The following is a 15,719-nucleotide window of genomic DNA, read 5'->3' as shown; positions in this document are numbered from 1 at the left end:
GTGATGTATGTGTTATGTGTGTGTGTGTGTGTGTGTGTGTGTGTGTGTGTGTGTGTGTGTGTGTGTTTGTGTGTGTGTGTGTGTGTGTGTGTCAGAGAGGCAGAAATCAACGCTTGTTTTAAGAATTATACACTCAGGGAATGACAAATTTGCTGATCTATTGGCAAATCTTCTTTATTAAAAAGTAGAAACTAGGGATGGGCATCAGAAAGATTTTATTAATTAAATTCAAATTTGGATTGATGTTGTTAGTCCAATAATTTCTCAAATCATTTATTTGCTGTTAAAATATTAAAACAAAAACTAAACTAAAATCAAAATCAAAAACTAAATCAAATTTAGTTTAAAAGCAGTCATTAAGCTTTAAAAGATCCCTACTGCTTTAGATTTACCAGTTGCATAACAATGCTGACTTAATGATAAGAAAGTGAAAGAAATAGTCTGAACTTAATATCCTTAATACTGATTGTAGGTGACACTTCAAGCTGTGTCCTGCTTTAACATTATTGTATTTTTTGTTTGTTTTTTCTATTCTGGTTAATTCCTCTTTTTCTTTTTTTGGTATTTTGTAGTTGCAATCAGTTATTCAATATATCTCCCTTTAAAACAGATTGATAACAAATGAATCATTAACTGGTTACCCCCAGCAACCTGCATACACACAGATACAAATGCAGAGAGAGAGAGGAAGCAAAAGCAAGAGAGGGTAGTGACAAAACTGCAAAAAAAGTCACAGGCCGGCCTTTAAGAAAAAGTCACAAAGACAGACAGACAGGCAGGCATGAGCACAAACACACACACACACACACACACACACACTTTAGTAGAGTGCTTGTGTGATTTTTCTAAATGTGTTTCTATGTATGGGTACACTAAGGTAAAGAATGTGAATTGGAGTAAAGATTTATTTTGGTAACCAATATTATTCTGAACCAGTGTTCAAAGAGCATTTTGAGTATTTTTTTTTTACATACAAATACGCATGCATGCACACACACACACTCACTTACACACACAAACACACAGCCATCTTTAGGATAAGATGTCTTCAGCAATCAGTCTTGTTGTAGTGGAGAGAGAGCAGTGTGTTTGATTGAAGGGTCACTTTATACATCAAAGGGCCTACTCTTATTTCACATAGTCAACACTACAGTCACTCTCATTTTCTCCTTCTATTTGTTGTCCTTATCTCTTTCTTATTCTGTCTTTCCTCGCATCTTTGCGGTTTCTGCTAAGAGCATGCTATCACACTGTATCAAGATGTTTTTACTGATTTTCCAGCACTAGCACTATGCTATCATGCTCCGCTGGAAAAGGGGGGCACTCTTGACAGAGCAGGGTCATAACGCTCTGTGTGTGTGTGTGTGTGTGTGTGTGTGTGTGTGTGTGTGTGTGTGTGTGTGTGAGTGATTGTGACGTAGACGTTGTAGTGGTTGTATATCCGTAAATCTGAACTCTTTGTGGCACTCAAAGCCTCCTTTACAAGGAATATTTTTCTTTTGCTGTTGTGTTTTTTTCTCTTTTGTTCTCTCTTCACTCCTGTCTCCTCTTTCCTCATTCATCTCTTCTTTTTGTACTTCACTCTAAGCAGAGCCAGATTAATGTCAATATTTCTTTTGTAAACTTTTTTACCTTGCTGTCTTCATTGTTTAACCCCTCAACTGTCCTCATTCCATCCCTCTATCTCTTTTTCACCACCTCCATCCTTCCTTTATCACCTGTTCTGTCCACCTGTCTTCTTCTCACCATCGTGTCTGTCTCTCCTCGTAGCCCCAGATGGGCTGTCACCTCCGAAGTTGGCCCATTCAACTAGTGCCAGCCTGAATGTGTCCTGGTCTGCCCCCACCCACTCCAACGCACCAGGCCCACTCCGTTACAGCCTGCAAATGAGGACGTCCCCTCAGAGGCCTGTAATAAGGTGAGAGAGAGAGAGATTTAGACTCATTTATTTTTAGATTTTAAAAGTTCACAGACACAGTAGGCAAACAAAAAGACCAGTTGCACAAAGTTGTCCTCAGCAGACAGAGGCATATGATCGTAAACAGCAATAAGAAAATGACACATACAACACTCTCAGATATGTATCACATCCTGTATATATGCACCTAAAAATGTGTACACACACATATGCATACACATGTACATATAAAGGGGCACATTATACAGCACAGCCGAATATGTCACATCAATGTGACGGACCATCAGAAAAACAGAGAGGAAATGAGCTGGAGAGACGGGGGGTAGAGTCAAAAAGACAAAAAAAAAAATCAAAGAGCAGAGAGAGGAAGAGAAAATGTGATGGAATAAAAGGAGAGAGAGGGTGTGCATCTGATATGTATTCATTACATGCTTCCTGACAACAAATTGCAATTTAATCCAAGAAGAGGAGGCTCTCATTCTGTGGTAATAAATAAATGACTAGCTACATGTATTATATATCAGACAGCCATGCCCTCCTCCTCCTCTGCTATGGAAATCTCATTGTTCCCTGATTTATTCATTCATTCATCCCTTCTATCCATCTGATGCTAAATGGTCAGCGGTCCCTCATTTATGACAATATTCTTTTACTTTTTCCCCAGATTCCTTTGTATGATTATATGATATGGGATCAGGTGTGACATGGGAATATGATAAAAAGCTATACAGATATTGTTCTTATTACCAAGATTGTATCTCTTGACACTTTTATAACATCACACTTAAAATAAACTAATAAAGAACACATTAGAATACTTTAAACCAACACTTGCTTTAAATCAAACTAACATCTGTTTGAGATGGATTATGTCTGAGACACATTGGACTTTTTCTTTTTTTTTTCAGAAAAAAACATACAAGTGTACATTACATATTATACACAAAATGTTCAGTACCAAACTTTTCTGAACAGAAAACTTTTTTGCGCCTTATTACTAAACATCTCCTTTGTGGTTGTTTGGTTATTCACCGCTTCCCAAAATTCCCACACATTTTCATCCTGAATGGTAGCTGCATGTACACTATAAAGGGCTGAGTATGTAGTGGAAAAAATGAAAATGTTACCAGAAAAAAGTACAGGTCTGATTTATATTTGTATTTATTGTGTTAAGAATATGTATTTAACATTTTTGGAAAGAAAATTTCAGAGCAATTATTATGTACGATGTACACATAACCTCAGCTGACCAACATATTCTAGGGAGCTGTCCAGTGCTGAAAATCTATGATTGGACATTAAAGAACAAAACAAGAGTTGGCAGATTAAGTTAAAAGAGTTTAGGTAGAACTCTTTTAGGTAGAAATAAGGACCTGCAAAATCCATAGAAACAGAAAACAAAAGTTTTGCAAACTTCTAAACCCTTTTCATGTCATGGTGGCCCTTAACTGATACACCTTAGGTCACCGTCTCCCATTCGCCAAGATTTCACTTCAGGGACCTCCATTTGAAAAGATTTTGGTTTATATGATAAAGATCAGAATTCTATAGTGGACAACTACAGTTGAGGACATAACTGTTGAGAAAGTAAAATCTATGATCAGGATAGTCACTCCTCTGACTCTCAGTTACATTGGGCTCACATTTATAGAGAATCAAGTCAAATGGTAAAAAAAAGAATATTCCCTATTTTTCTGGGGACACGCAGGAACTCCTTCAAGGACCCCGGGGATCCCCACATCCCTCATTGAGAACCACTGCTCTAGTACAATTCTTTCTCATCCTTCTTTGTTCACCTGTTTAATAACAGCACATTTTGACTGGATCCATATGCATGTCAGTAAATGTATGTTTGTGTCTGCTAACTCTTAGGCTTATGGAAAATGCAACAGACACCTTTTCCTACCTTGTAGAGGGCCTATCACCGTACACCCAGTACATGTTTAGAGTGGTGGTCTCACACACACATGGGCAGACAGTCGGCCCCTGGGCAACCCTGCGTACCACAGAGGACAGTAAGTACACATACTCATACACACAAGTGCACACTTAAAATTTTGTTAAGCACAATTGCATGAACTTAAACATCTGTTCCAATGCACAAATAAAATTTAAAACCAGCAGAAGACAAAAGCAACTGATAAATATCCATAAAAAAGATATAAATTATTCTATTGTTGGCTATAAACAAACTTGGTGGGTCACATAAACACTCAGTACTGCTGTTGTACAGGCTACCTGTTGGTAATGGTTGTTGGCGTTGTTTACCTCCTACTGAATTGTGCAGCCTGGGTGCTTGTGCCAACAGTCCAGCCAAGTTTTGCAAGTGACTGTCTGGCAGGTGGCTGGCAGCAGCTGGTTAATAGTTGGCTTCTGCTTTCACTTGGCCGTCAGTGCTGCTGAGTCAAAGTTAAAGTCAAAGAGTCTGACAGATCTCCTGATTTTAGGAAATGATCTAAACAATAGCCTCACACATTAAACATATGGCCTATGGTGTAAAAAACAGAGCCTCTGCCCAGTTTTCTTTTATTCTCTGAAAGTCTCCAAGGTTTTATTTTAAAAGTGTATTTATTTTCTGTTGTTAGTGGAGGTGGTCAGTGTGATCAAGACAATCTGGAAGGGAGACAGAGGCAGGGCATATTAAAAGTGAAACATGGGGACAGGCAAGATGGGTGAAACACAGTGACAGAGTGAGATTTGCATACTATAAGGTGTGTGTCTGTGTGTGAGTGACCTAGCCAGTGTCATTGTGGGCTAATTGCTGTAATAGAATCATATTAGCCACTGGAACAGCCTCCTCAGTGCAAAGTTATAAATTAATTAGTGCCACACTATTATCACATACATTATCATTAAGCAGCTGAGATTTGCATACATTGGAAACATGTGCATGTACACATACAGAAATGTGTAAGAACAAATGTATGTGCTGTGTACATATACATACACATGCACATGAATGCAACACTGATGCATGGACACACCCATTCAGACACACAGAATTATAGATATTTAGGATGCACTAAATTATGACCCTATGCTTTTCTCATTTCTATTCAGAATTGAATTCCCTCTAGCAAACACACACACACACACACACACACACACACACACACACATCTCTGCATTTTTTGTGTTTTCATTTAAGAGTGCAAATGTTTGTAAATCGACTCCTCTATCTCTGTTTTTGCATGTGTGGACTGTAATAGATGTATCCATTCGGTCACACTGTGCCCCATCGTTCAAACATCCATCCCTCTCTTTCCCCTCTCTCTCAGGCCCCCTCACACACACACACACACACACACACACACACACACACACACACACACACACACACACTGGGAACATGTGTTATACACACACACCCTCTTGTCCTCCTTATCAATCACACTCCTCCTCATGCTCACAAGCAATAACACACAGTCATGAAGTTTCATGCAGACAAAATCATCCACAAAAGCATGCGCACACACCTGCATACACATACAGACACACACACACACACACATAGACTGACACTGACAGTTTAAGGTGTAAAGAAAGAAATGTGTACAAACTCTTTTTTTTGTTTTTTCCAACTACTGACTTCCATTTCTGTTTAATTGCAACTGGACTGGTGAAGTTGAAGTTGAAAAAATATGCAAAATAAGACACAATAGCAAATCTGTCAGCATAAATCAATAATGCTATAATAGGGATGTATGATACATAGATTTTACCCATCTACCCAGACCACTCCATCCTGCAACAACAACCTCTAAAAACTCATGAGCCCATGTAAGAAATTATTATATAATGTTTGAGTGCATGTGAAATAGATTAATATATTTTCCTTTCTACCCTGTCGGTCTTTTATACATATTTATCCCTTTTCACAGCCCCCTGTGTCATAATGATATTAATAAATTACACACAATTACATGTCACATCTTACAATTTAAACTCACATCCAGTCATGGATGTAGAGTAGATACCATTGTGCCCAGTTATTTGAAAATATGCGTAAAAAAATCTTTTAACATAATAATAGAATACATGATAGGTATGGAAGCTTTTATTAAGAAGGGATTTAAACCCATGATGGGAGAAAGCCAAGTGCAGCCAGATTGGATTTTCAAACATTGATGTGTAATTTGTCACCATAAACCCATCCTCTCGTCATCTTGGCAGTGACAGGAAAGGCTGCATTCCCCTCCTAATCTCCTCTCCCACACGCTTCAAAAAATTGACAACCTTAGCAGGCACTTTTACATTTCATTCAGTATGATTTTATATTTAAGAAGTACAATTGTTATCATGGAATGTATGTTGTCTTAGTTCAGTGCAGTTCATACATACCTTATTCACTTTTACAAAAGAGCAAATACCTGAACATAAATGCACTCAGACACATACAAACATTCATACACATGCTCAAGTCACATGTAGATCTTAACATAAGTGCAGTTCTTTGGGTTTAACCCTTTTGAAAGAGCCTGACCTTACAAGATTTCCACTTTGTCATTGAACTGTAAATAATACATTGTATGTTGGCATGGATCTTCATTAACAGTAAGGTCTTAAGTGTGTGTTCATTACTTTGATCCCTTTCCTTTTTATCTCTTCATCACTTTTGTCATATATTTTTCCCTACTTGTATTTTTTACGTTTGTCATAGCTCTTCCTTTCTCATTCTTTGTCTAAGTCTTTGTGCTCAAACATGAAAAGACAGAAGGACAGAGTAAGTGTGTTTCACCTCTTGTATTTGACGGACTAGCCCTTAAGTATTTACGAGAGAGAAGGGGAGAGAATATAGGAAAAAAGGTTATAAGAAATGGAGAGAAAGGGAAAAAAAATTGAGAGAGCAAAAAGGTAAAATGAGGAATTGAGGGAAAAAAAGAGGAAGAAAGGAGGCTAATGACAGAATAGAGGAAGAGAGAGACCCATGCTTCCTCCTTTCCTTTTTATCATTCCATTAAAGTTTTATATCCATCTTTTTAATGTAATTTGGTCCCTATGAATTCCTGCCACTGCAGAACAGACAGACGGCTCCTGTGAACATAAACTCTAGCCGTGTTGGACAGCTCCCTTTCCTCTGTCTACTCCCATGTTCACACTAGCTAAGTGATCTAAGAGAGAGAGAGAGAGAGAGAGAGGGAGAGAGAGGGAGCGTGTGTGTGTGTGTGTGTGTGTGTGTGTGTGTGTGTGTGTGTGTGTGTGTGTCTGTGTGTGCATGTGCGTTTGTTATAAAGTGTTATAGGGAGCATGAATAAAGCACTGTTTTGACAAAATGGTCTTAGCCAAGCAGTCTTAGAAAGTAAGCACGAGCGTGTGCGCACACGTGTGCATGCATGTGTGTGTGCGCATGTGTGGAAAAAAAAGAACATTAAAGAAGCACCGTTTGACTTAATTGAACTTAAAGCTGAAAGTGAGGGAGAGAGAGAGGAAGCACGAAGAAGAAAAATGCACAGAAATTAGGTTAGAGGTAATGACAGAACACAAAGAATTCATGTTATTTAATGAATGAGTGACTGCATTCATAAAATAATAATAACCCTACCTTATTTCCCAGTATTCTGTTCAGTTAGCTGTCCAGGGGAAATGTTGAGCATAATCCATTGTAATTTTGCACATCAAGAGATAGCTAGAATATGTTAAGACCATATTGTATACCCATTACCTGAACATCTATTTACATGTTGCTCTAATGGCAAAATATGCATTTCTGTGAATTAAAAAAAAGTGATTCCTCAGCAGTCGCAAAGCTTTTTTAATACTTTTAAGAATGTTTTTAGTGGGGTTTCTTACTAAACCCAGTCAATTTCCACTGATTTGACAATTTTGACACAGCAGCATATTTCCACAATATATTTTGAATGGCATATATTACTTAACACTGTTTTGTTTTTTTTTATGTAGTACATTAATACATCAGAAGGTTACCTGGAATTAAGTAAGTCATGTCAAATAGTTCAAAAAGGATGTTGAAAATTTTGAATGATTGACATTTCAGGTATCGTGATGGTCGTAGTTACTTATAGGCTAATGTACGTCTCATATACTTGTGATATTATGGATACAAATCAAGCTCGTGACCTTGGTCATGCATCATCCTCTTTCTCACTGCCTTATACAGTGTCTCCTAAAGCAGCAATGACATTAAATAATCTGAAGAAAAAGTAAAGATATGAAATGCCATGTAAATTCTCACTGTATTACTTGTCACGTTTTGACACCATGTCGTAAGCATCTTGATTACAGTAAAGCTCAGCGTTTGTCCTCATTATGACTCCTAGGAGCCTCGACTCACCTTCAAAAGCCCAGTCACCCACATACACACACTCGCAAACACACACACATGCATGCACAGGACCCTGTGCAAGGCTAAAAATAATACCCTTCCTCTTTTCCTCACTTGGATACACACAGATGTACACACTTACATCTACACAGGCCCTTACATACACACACACAAATATGCACAAGAAGCTACCTAACATGTATACACCAACAAGCATGCACACACACACACACACACACACACACACACACACACACACTCCTCCCTTCCCCCCTCCCAGCCCCTGTCAGTTGATTGTGTTATTACTATGCTAACCAAATCCTTATAAATGTGATTTAAGGCTTGGTGGCCCCGCACTCCTGTTTTAGCCTTCTGCTACTGTGTTTTACTGGAGAGAGGAGGAGTAACGGTGGGAGGTGTGGAGGGAGGGATGAAGGGAAAGGGGGAAGAAAAAGGAGAAGCATGAGGGATGAAGAGGTTGGACAGGCAGGGGGGAGAGAAAAGGTGAGTGGGAGACAGGGGAAAAGAAGAGCATTTGGGAAAGGGAGGATGAGAGATGGAAAATCGAGTTGAGCAGCAAGGAGAGGAGGCGCGAAAAAAGAGAGACAAGGAGTCAGGAAACCAGAGAGAGGGGTTGCTATGCATTCCCTCAACACTCGTTCCCTCCTATCCAAGGAGCAGTAAAGCGTCAGTAAAATAAAAAAAGGGAAAAAGCATCACCTGCATCTTAAATGAAAATTTCAATTGAAAAACTTAACAGCCCTTCAAATTGCAGAATTTTACACGCGCCAGTAAAGCCTAAATAACACTCAACACTTAGAGGGAGAGGGGGATTGGGGGAGGGGAGGAGAGAAGGAATGAGGGAGGAATGGGGGGTGACAACGGGGGTTATTTTGGGTGGTTGACGGGAGCTGGATCAAGGTGACTGGATTGTGTTTTGTGGTAAAACAATTGCAATTGAAGACTTTCTACCTGTGATCTTCTTCTCTGTTAATGTTTTATCAGTGTGTTTTTTCATGTCTGTTGGAGCAGACAAACATTTTGATCAGACAGACAGAGGGAAATACAGTAAAGCAGACAAGAATATACTCAAAGTAACAGAAGGATGCACAATACCTATTTCAATAAACAGGTAGAAAGATGCCTCAAAGCTCCGCAAACAAGATCGCAGTGAGGTGCGCAGACAGGCTGGCAGAGAGGCACGCAGACAGACAGGGAGACGGGCTCCTCGGTTATTCGTTGGGTTCAGTGGACCTTTGGTGGTAATTGAATCAGTGTGAGTGCTGAGTAGAGCTAGCATAAAAACCTGTTAACCCAAAAGGTCAACTCTCTGCATTGTTTATTTAGCAGGGAGACCAGAGAGAGAGAGAGAGAAAGAGGGAGAGACACTGCGACACAAAGCACAAGAAACAGAGAGAGACGGAAATGAAAGAAAGGTGGTGAGTGGAGGGAAGGAGGAGGTCAGACAGAGAAAAAGAGAAGAAGGAAGAGACAGACAGACATAAGCAGAGATGCAGATAGAAAGAAAGATGGGTTGTTGGTGGGACAGTTTGTGATCTGTAAAATCAGCCAGGCTTTACATCACCATTTTTATACTGTTGCTTATTTGTGGTGGAGACAGAAAAAAAATGTGTTTGTGATGAGCTGGCTGGCTGCCATTTTAATGTATCTTTGAATCTTAAGCCCCTTTCCCACTGCACAAAACACCACCTGACATCTGGCTTTTTAATTTATTGGGAAAGGTACTATCAGCATTCACTTCCAGCAAGACTGACACTGCTGTAGTCAGTGGTATTTATCGGCTCCAGCTCCGATCAGCTTTCACAAGCAGCGATAGAAAACATAGCATCTGTATGCTCACGCTGATTTAAGCATCTTTGCCAGTGCGATAAGATGACAGGCCACCAGAAAATATGGTCCGTCTCCACCCAAGAAGCACTCGAACATCAGTTCCAAATTAGTCAGCACCGTGTTTGACTGAATAAGTAAGACATTTATAAGAAGTAACCACCATAACATTCTCACTGGCCTCCATGCTGCTTTCTACTGTTTACTAATCTGTTTTCAGGCCTATCCATTATATCCAAAGTGACACACCAGTAAAAAAAAAAAAAAAATGCACACACAGAAAGGCGTACTTGTAAGTCACAGAGCCGTTTACATAGCCCTGGTCTATTGGCAATAAAAAAGGCACCCTTCACCTTTATTTTGTTGATATTCCTGTGTTCAAAAACACACACACGCTAATGGATGAAGAAAAGGGTATCACTAGTCATGTGCCTCTCTTTGTGTCCAACTATACATTATACTGTGTGTGCCTGTGCTTGCACATATGGTTAAACTTCATGCTATTTTTTTATATTGCCTAATTCATTTGTTAATACATTGTTGCTTTCATAAATCATTGGGGTCCATCAGTAAATTAACCAACAAGTTTTTCAGACAGGTTTTAACTTTTTAAGTGTTTGCCTGCTTTTCTGTTGTTTTTTTTTTTGTACCACCCTATGAAAAGTAAAATATTGCTTGGTGAATGCTAAATATACCTACAATCTCAGGCTATTAAAAAATGGGAGACATCGTGAAAGAGATCATCACAGGATCCATATTAGGTATGGGGCAAAGCAATTGTAAGAAGCCTCATAAGCATTACTATAAACTTTTAGGATAACTGGAGCATCCTGGGCCAGACACTGAATGTTGTTTGGCATCCCAGTTTGTATGCAGAAAAGCGTACCAGTTAGTAGTCTGCAAAATACGCACATTCTTGCCATGCTTGCGCACTTTATCTCTCATACAATCATGCACGCACCACTCTCAACTGCTCATCTTCTTTCACTCTCTCTCTCTCTCATACACACACACACACACACACACACACACACACACACCGCCATCTGGGAAAGCCGTTAGCGGTTAGCGGTAGCACTTAGCGACGCAGCACGCTCCCTCAGTCCGCTCAGTCACCTTGATCTGCTTGCCCTTCACACAGCACCGTTACTGCTATACTGCATCACCGTGGGTGTGGGCATGTGAGCGTGTGTGTCAGGAAGCGTGTGTCTACGTATGTGGACATGCATCTGTGTGTGTCCATTATAGAGCAGTACAGTGGGATGTAAATGCCGGGGGAGGAGGGGGGAAGGGGCATTACCTTCAAATGAGCTACCGTGGAGTGAAATATCCCTCTGACTAGTCTTGTGCAGGTTCTTATCTGTGCATGAACATGTGTACATCATGTGACTGTGTGTGTGTGTGCATGTGGCCTTCTGATGTGCATCTCTGTCTGCCTGCATACTTCTGATACTAGTGAGGATCATTTCACCTTCTGGACATAAGAATTTGAGGCACTCCCAGGCACTGATAATGGCAGTTAACATGAATACACAGATGACCCAAATTAGAAATCCACTTGCTCTCTGAGACCACAGCTGTGCTTCTGCCAAAAGATGTATTGTGATACATTTGTCACCAATTTGGTCTCCTGACCTGAAGTAAAATAAATGCTACACATTTTTCTCAATTTTCAGTTTTTAATATTAACATATTCTATCAAAATTAAAATCTATAACTTAATTAAAAACTTTAATTATTTAATGTCCAGAAATGCATTACTTGCATAGTTTGTGTTTTTCATTTATTCCTTACCTCAGAAATAATAAGGGATTATTTAATTTGATATAGAAAAGAAGAGAAAATGCAGTATTTTGTATAATTTTTGTTTGAAATAATTAATATATTTTTCAGTCATAATTTTTCTGTAATCTCATTTTGTATTTTTAAAAAAATTGTGAGAAAATCTCCTCGTGAACCCAGTATTGTGAATTACATCAAATCGAGAGTTGAGTGAATCGTTACATCCCTAGTTGTAGCTTCTGCTGCAGGATTGTGAGCTCAGCACAGGGAACAGTTGTGGGAGTGTGTTCAGTTGCACACACACATCGTCAGGGCTAACTGTTAGCATCAAATGGCAAATTTTACCTAATGGTTATTAATGTGTTTAATGACAGAGCCGGGCTAATTTGGTGTCCACGTGAGTTTGATGGGACCATTTAACTGATCGTTCATATTAGCTGTAAATGCGGTGTTAGCTTGTGGTTAATGGACAGACCTTGAACTGAGTTTGCTGGGAGGAGAGCGGCTCTGGAGACAACAAAAAGTTTAGGTCATCTGATCTGGCGGGGACAGTCCCAGATGCAGGTATAGTCTGACTGGAGATATTTCGATACCACTTGGCACTGAGTTATCTTGACTGACACCTTCCCCATGCCTTATCCAGTACCGACACGAAAAATAATTTCTGTTTAAGTGAGAAAGGCATAAGCTCACCTGCGAGTCGACCTATATAAACGGGGTTCTGGTGGCGTTCTCTAGTTGGCCATTGAACAGTGAGTGAGCAACTGAAGAACAGCCAGTAATAGTTTTTTTTAAATATATATATATATATATATATATATATATATATATATATATATATATTTCAGGTGGGTAAAACGTAATCAAACACCCTCATACCCTCGTAAACAGAGTAGGCCATATTTAATGGTTTATCTGTCTGCATGTTTTATTATTATTTTTTTTCTATTGTTTAAGGATATTTAAGTTTTAATGTTAAGTTACGTTTGGTACCTGTAAATGTAACGGTTACTAACAGGTAGTGCATCTTCTTTAATCTGGTATTTCTTTTATTTCGACAACTTGGCCCGTAACAAAAGACTAGTTAAGGTTTCAGGGATTGTAACAACTGTTAGATGTAATCAATTCGATTTCAAAGTGTCAAATTATAATGTTATGTCTGATTGTTAAGCGGTTGGGGTAAGATTAGCCTCTGATTCCAGGTCAGGACTTAGGCATGAGAGCAGAGGGCAGGAAGTTGTTTCATTGTAAATAGAAAGTTGATACATTGTATTAAGAATAACAGTAGGCTTTTAATAATAAAGGGAACCTGTAGGAAATGATTATTTTAATTTGTAGCATGTACAGTTTAGTTTAGCATAATCCTTTAATTAATTTAATGATCTGTAAATAGCATGTAAAATTAGAATTGAGTGCAGTCTTTGAAATATTTCAATGTTTCTGTAGATGTACCAATCATCAGAATTTTAAAAGAATGTGTAAATATGTTTTGATGTATTGAGACTGATTTGGGCCTGATCAGTTTGCCATTGAACCGAGAGACTGAAGAACAGCCAAGGATAGTTTTTTATATATATATTTCAGAATAAATCTTTGATGCTGGGATATATGTCTACCCTAAGTCTGAAGTGATGTAAAGTGCAACATTTACATGCATGTATATGTTCTTTATTTGCAAAGCCAATGTGAAATTTGACCACTATTTTAGCAGCAGTCCGGTCTGGACTACATCACATCACCTCCTGAATTCTCTGCTTAAAGATGCCCAGACTCACATTCAAACAGTCTCAAGTACATCATAAATCCATAAATACATTCTTTGCTAGCTGAAGGGGAGAAATTGAGAGAGAAAGAGTTTCCATGTTAATCCCTTGGATAGGGATGGCAAAATCACTCTTTGTCCTTCTGATGTCATTCTTTATGTTACTTGTCAAATAATTCTTCAGAACAAATCCCCCTCCTCTCTTTTCTCTCACTCTTTTATAAACACATTGCTATTTTTCTTTCCCCTTCTCTTTGTCTATTTCTGCATTTTTTTCACTTTACCTCCAGGTCCAGGACCAGTGGACACTCCCATTGTATCTGGGCTTCTTCCTAGAAGTGTAAAAATTACCTGGGTTCCTCCTTCCCAACCAAACGGCATTATAACCAGTTATACCCTCTATCTTCGCCCCAGTTCTATCTCCTCTTTAGATTTCAAACCCGGCTCAGTCTCCAGCATCAGCACAACTCTAAACTCCAGCTCAGGTCGTAACTTGAGCCTATTGTCCAGCACTGAGGGTGCATATCTCAGCTCGGGCCATAACTTTATCTCCATATTCACTGTCAGCACAGACAGTAATGACAACTCAAGCACAATTCAAAGTACAAGACCAAGCCCCCACAATAACACTTTCCCCAGCTTGATGTCTGGCATCACAGAAGACAACCAGATCAAGTCTCCTGGTGTGAACAATACAAGCCGAGGCCCTGCTTCATTCTCATTCAACCCCACTGAGCCCACTACCGCCAGTATAAACCCAAGCCCAAGTCTGTCAAACCCAAAATACAATGCAAACAGCTCCAAAAATGAACATATTCTTAAACCGGACTCTTTCCACAATGCCAATCCTGGTCTCTCAAGTGCAGCTTCCAATTCAAGTCCATCCCTTCTGTCAGTCACTGTTCCAGGGAATACCACCAGCTACACTTTCCTCGACCTACTGCCATACCAGACCTACAGCCTCCAGGTACAATATATTACAATGATGCTATGGTAAAAACACAACACTGTACCGTATAGTGATAGATTAAAGCATTAGATTAAAGACTTTATTATGGATTTTTTAAAAAGATATTCAAATTCAGTAATTCAGTGTTAGAATTAAACAAGTGTTAGTCCCTATTTGTCTCTGATTATGTTCCAATGATGATTATAAACAGAATAACTAGATTTATTTTTTGGCAATTTAATAATCATGTGTGTTAACAGTCACAGATTAGACTGAACCCATTCTTTTTGTGTTATTTCCAAATTAATAATTGTTGCAGCATGGCAGTTGAAGGTGTCAGAATTAGACATTGTTGACTGAGAAATGATAGAAGAAGTCAAAGATGGGGATTTAATGATGGATTGAAACTTCCAGCCTTACAGTGATAACATTAGAAACATGTGTCATGTTGTGATGTTACAAATCTAGGTGGAGGCCTGTACCAGTGTGGGTTGTTCAGTATCCGGGGTGTCTCAGGACTTTCGTACCCTCCCCGCTCCCCCTGAAGGGGTTCCTGCACCTCACCTTTACTCTGACACCCCTACCTCTGTTCTCCTGTCTTGGGGTGCACAGGAGTTGAGCAATGGACCACTAGAGCGGTGAGAGCTGATTACATACATATACTTCAATCCCTCTGTGTAACTCGTAATGGTATAGAAATTCAATTTGTATCTTGTGCTGGGCATAGGTGGCTGATTGAGCGCAGAGTTGCTGGGACCCAACAAGTTTCCACAGTGGGCCATCTCCCACCAGACCCTCCCCCTCTTTCCTTCCTGGACTCTTCATCAGCTCTAAGTCCCTGGACTAGCTATCAGTATCGACTTGTGCTCTATAATCAGGCAGGCAACACCACAGGTAAGGTCACTTTTATGGTCTTAACTGAAATTAAATTTGACCAAGATGTGTGTACGTTGCATTTTACACCATCTAGTGACAGCTCTATGGAATTCACCACTTTGTGTCAAACTTGATCTTTAACCACATATTGTTACATACATGCAGGACCCTGGGTCAGTATCACCACCAGACCCTCTCGGCCAGCTGGTCTCAGTCCACCGAGAGTGAAGGTCTTGGGGCCAGAGTCTATTCAGGTATGGGCACCTCTTTTAAAGCTGACTTCTCTCAGGTTCATGAAAAC

At 39.4% G+C, this 15,719-nt stretch overlaps 1 protein-coding gene across 3 annotated transcripts in view; it reads left to right on the top strand.

Annotated features, from left to right (window-relative positions):
• Positions 1-15,719, top strand: part of ush2a (Usher syndrome 2A (autosomal recessive, mild)) — a 242,465-nt gene that overhangs the window by 121,545 nt on the left and 105,201 nt on the right. For all 3 annotated transcript variants that reach the window (XR_015776845.1, XM_042488321.2, XM_088079180.1), the window contains exons 48-53: positions 1,771-1,918; positions 3,791-3,933; positions 13,884-14,560; positions 15,011-15,180; positions 15,270-15,436; positions 15,584-15,672. Coding sequence is in view for 2 of the 3 variants with exons in the window: in XM_042488321.2 (XP_042344255.2) it covers positions 1,771-1,918; positions 3,791-3,933; positions 13,884-14,560; positions 15,011-15,180; positions 15,270-15,436; positions 15,584-15,672 (1,394 nt within the window). In the remaining variant the exon portion in view is untranslated. The remainder of the gene's footprint in view (positions 1-1,770; positions 1,919-3,790; positions 3,934-13,883; positions 14,561-15,010; positions 15,181-15,269; positions 15,437-15,583; positions 15,673-15,719) is intronic.

Source organism: Plectropomus leopardus, chromosome 1 (assembly GCF_026936395.1).
Source record: "Plectropomus leopardus strain MGB_pleo_1.0 chromosome 1, ASM2693639v1, whole genome shotgun sequence".
Lineage (NCBI taxonomy): Eukaryota > Metazoa > Chordata > Actinopteri > Perciformes > Serranidae > Plectropomus > Plectropomus leopardus.
Note: the sequence above shows the minus strand (reverse complement) of the source record. Positions and strands in the feature narration are given on the sequence as shown.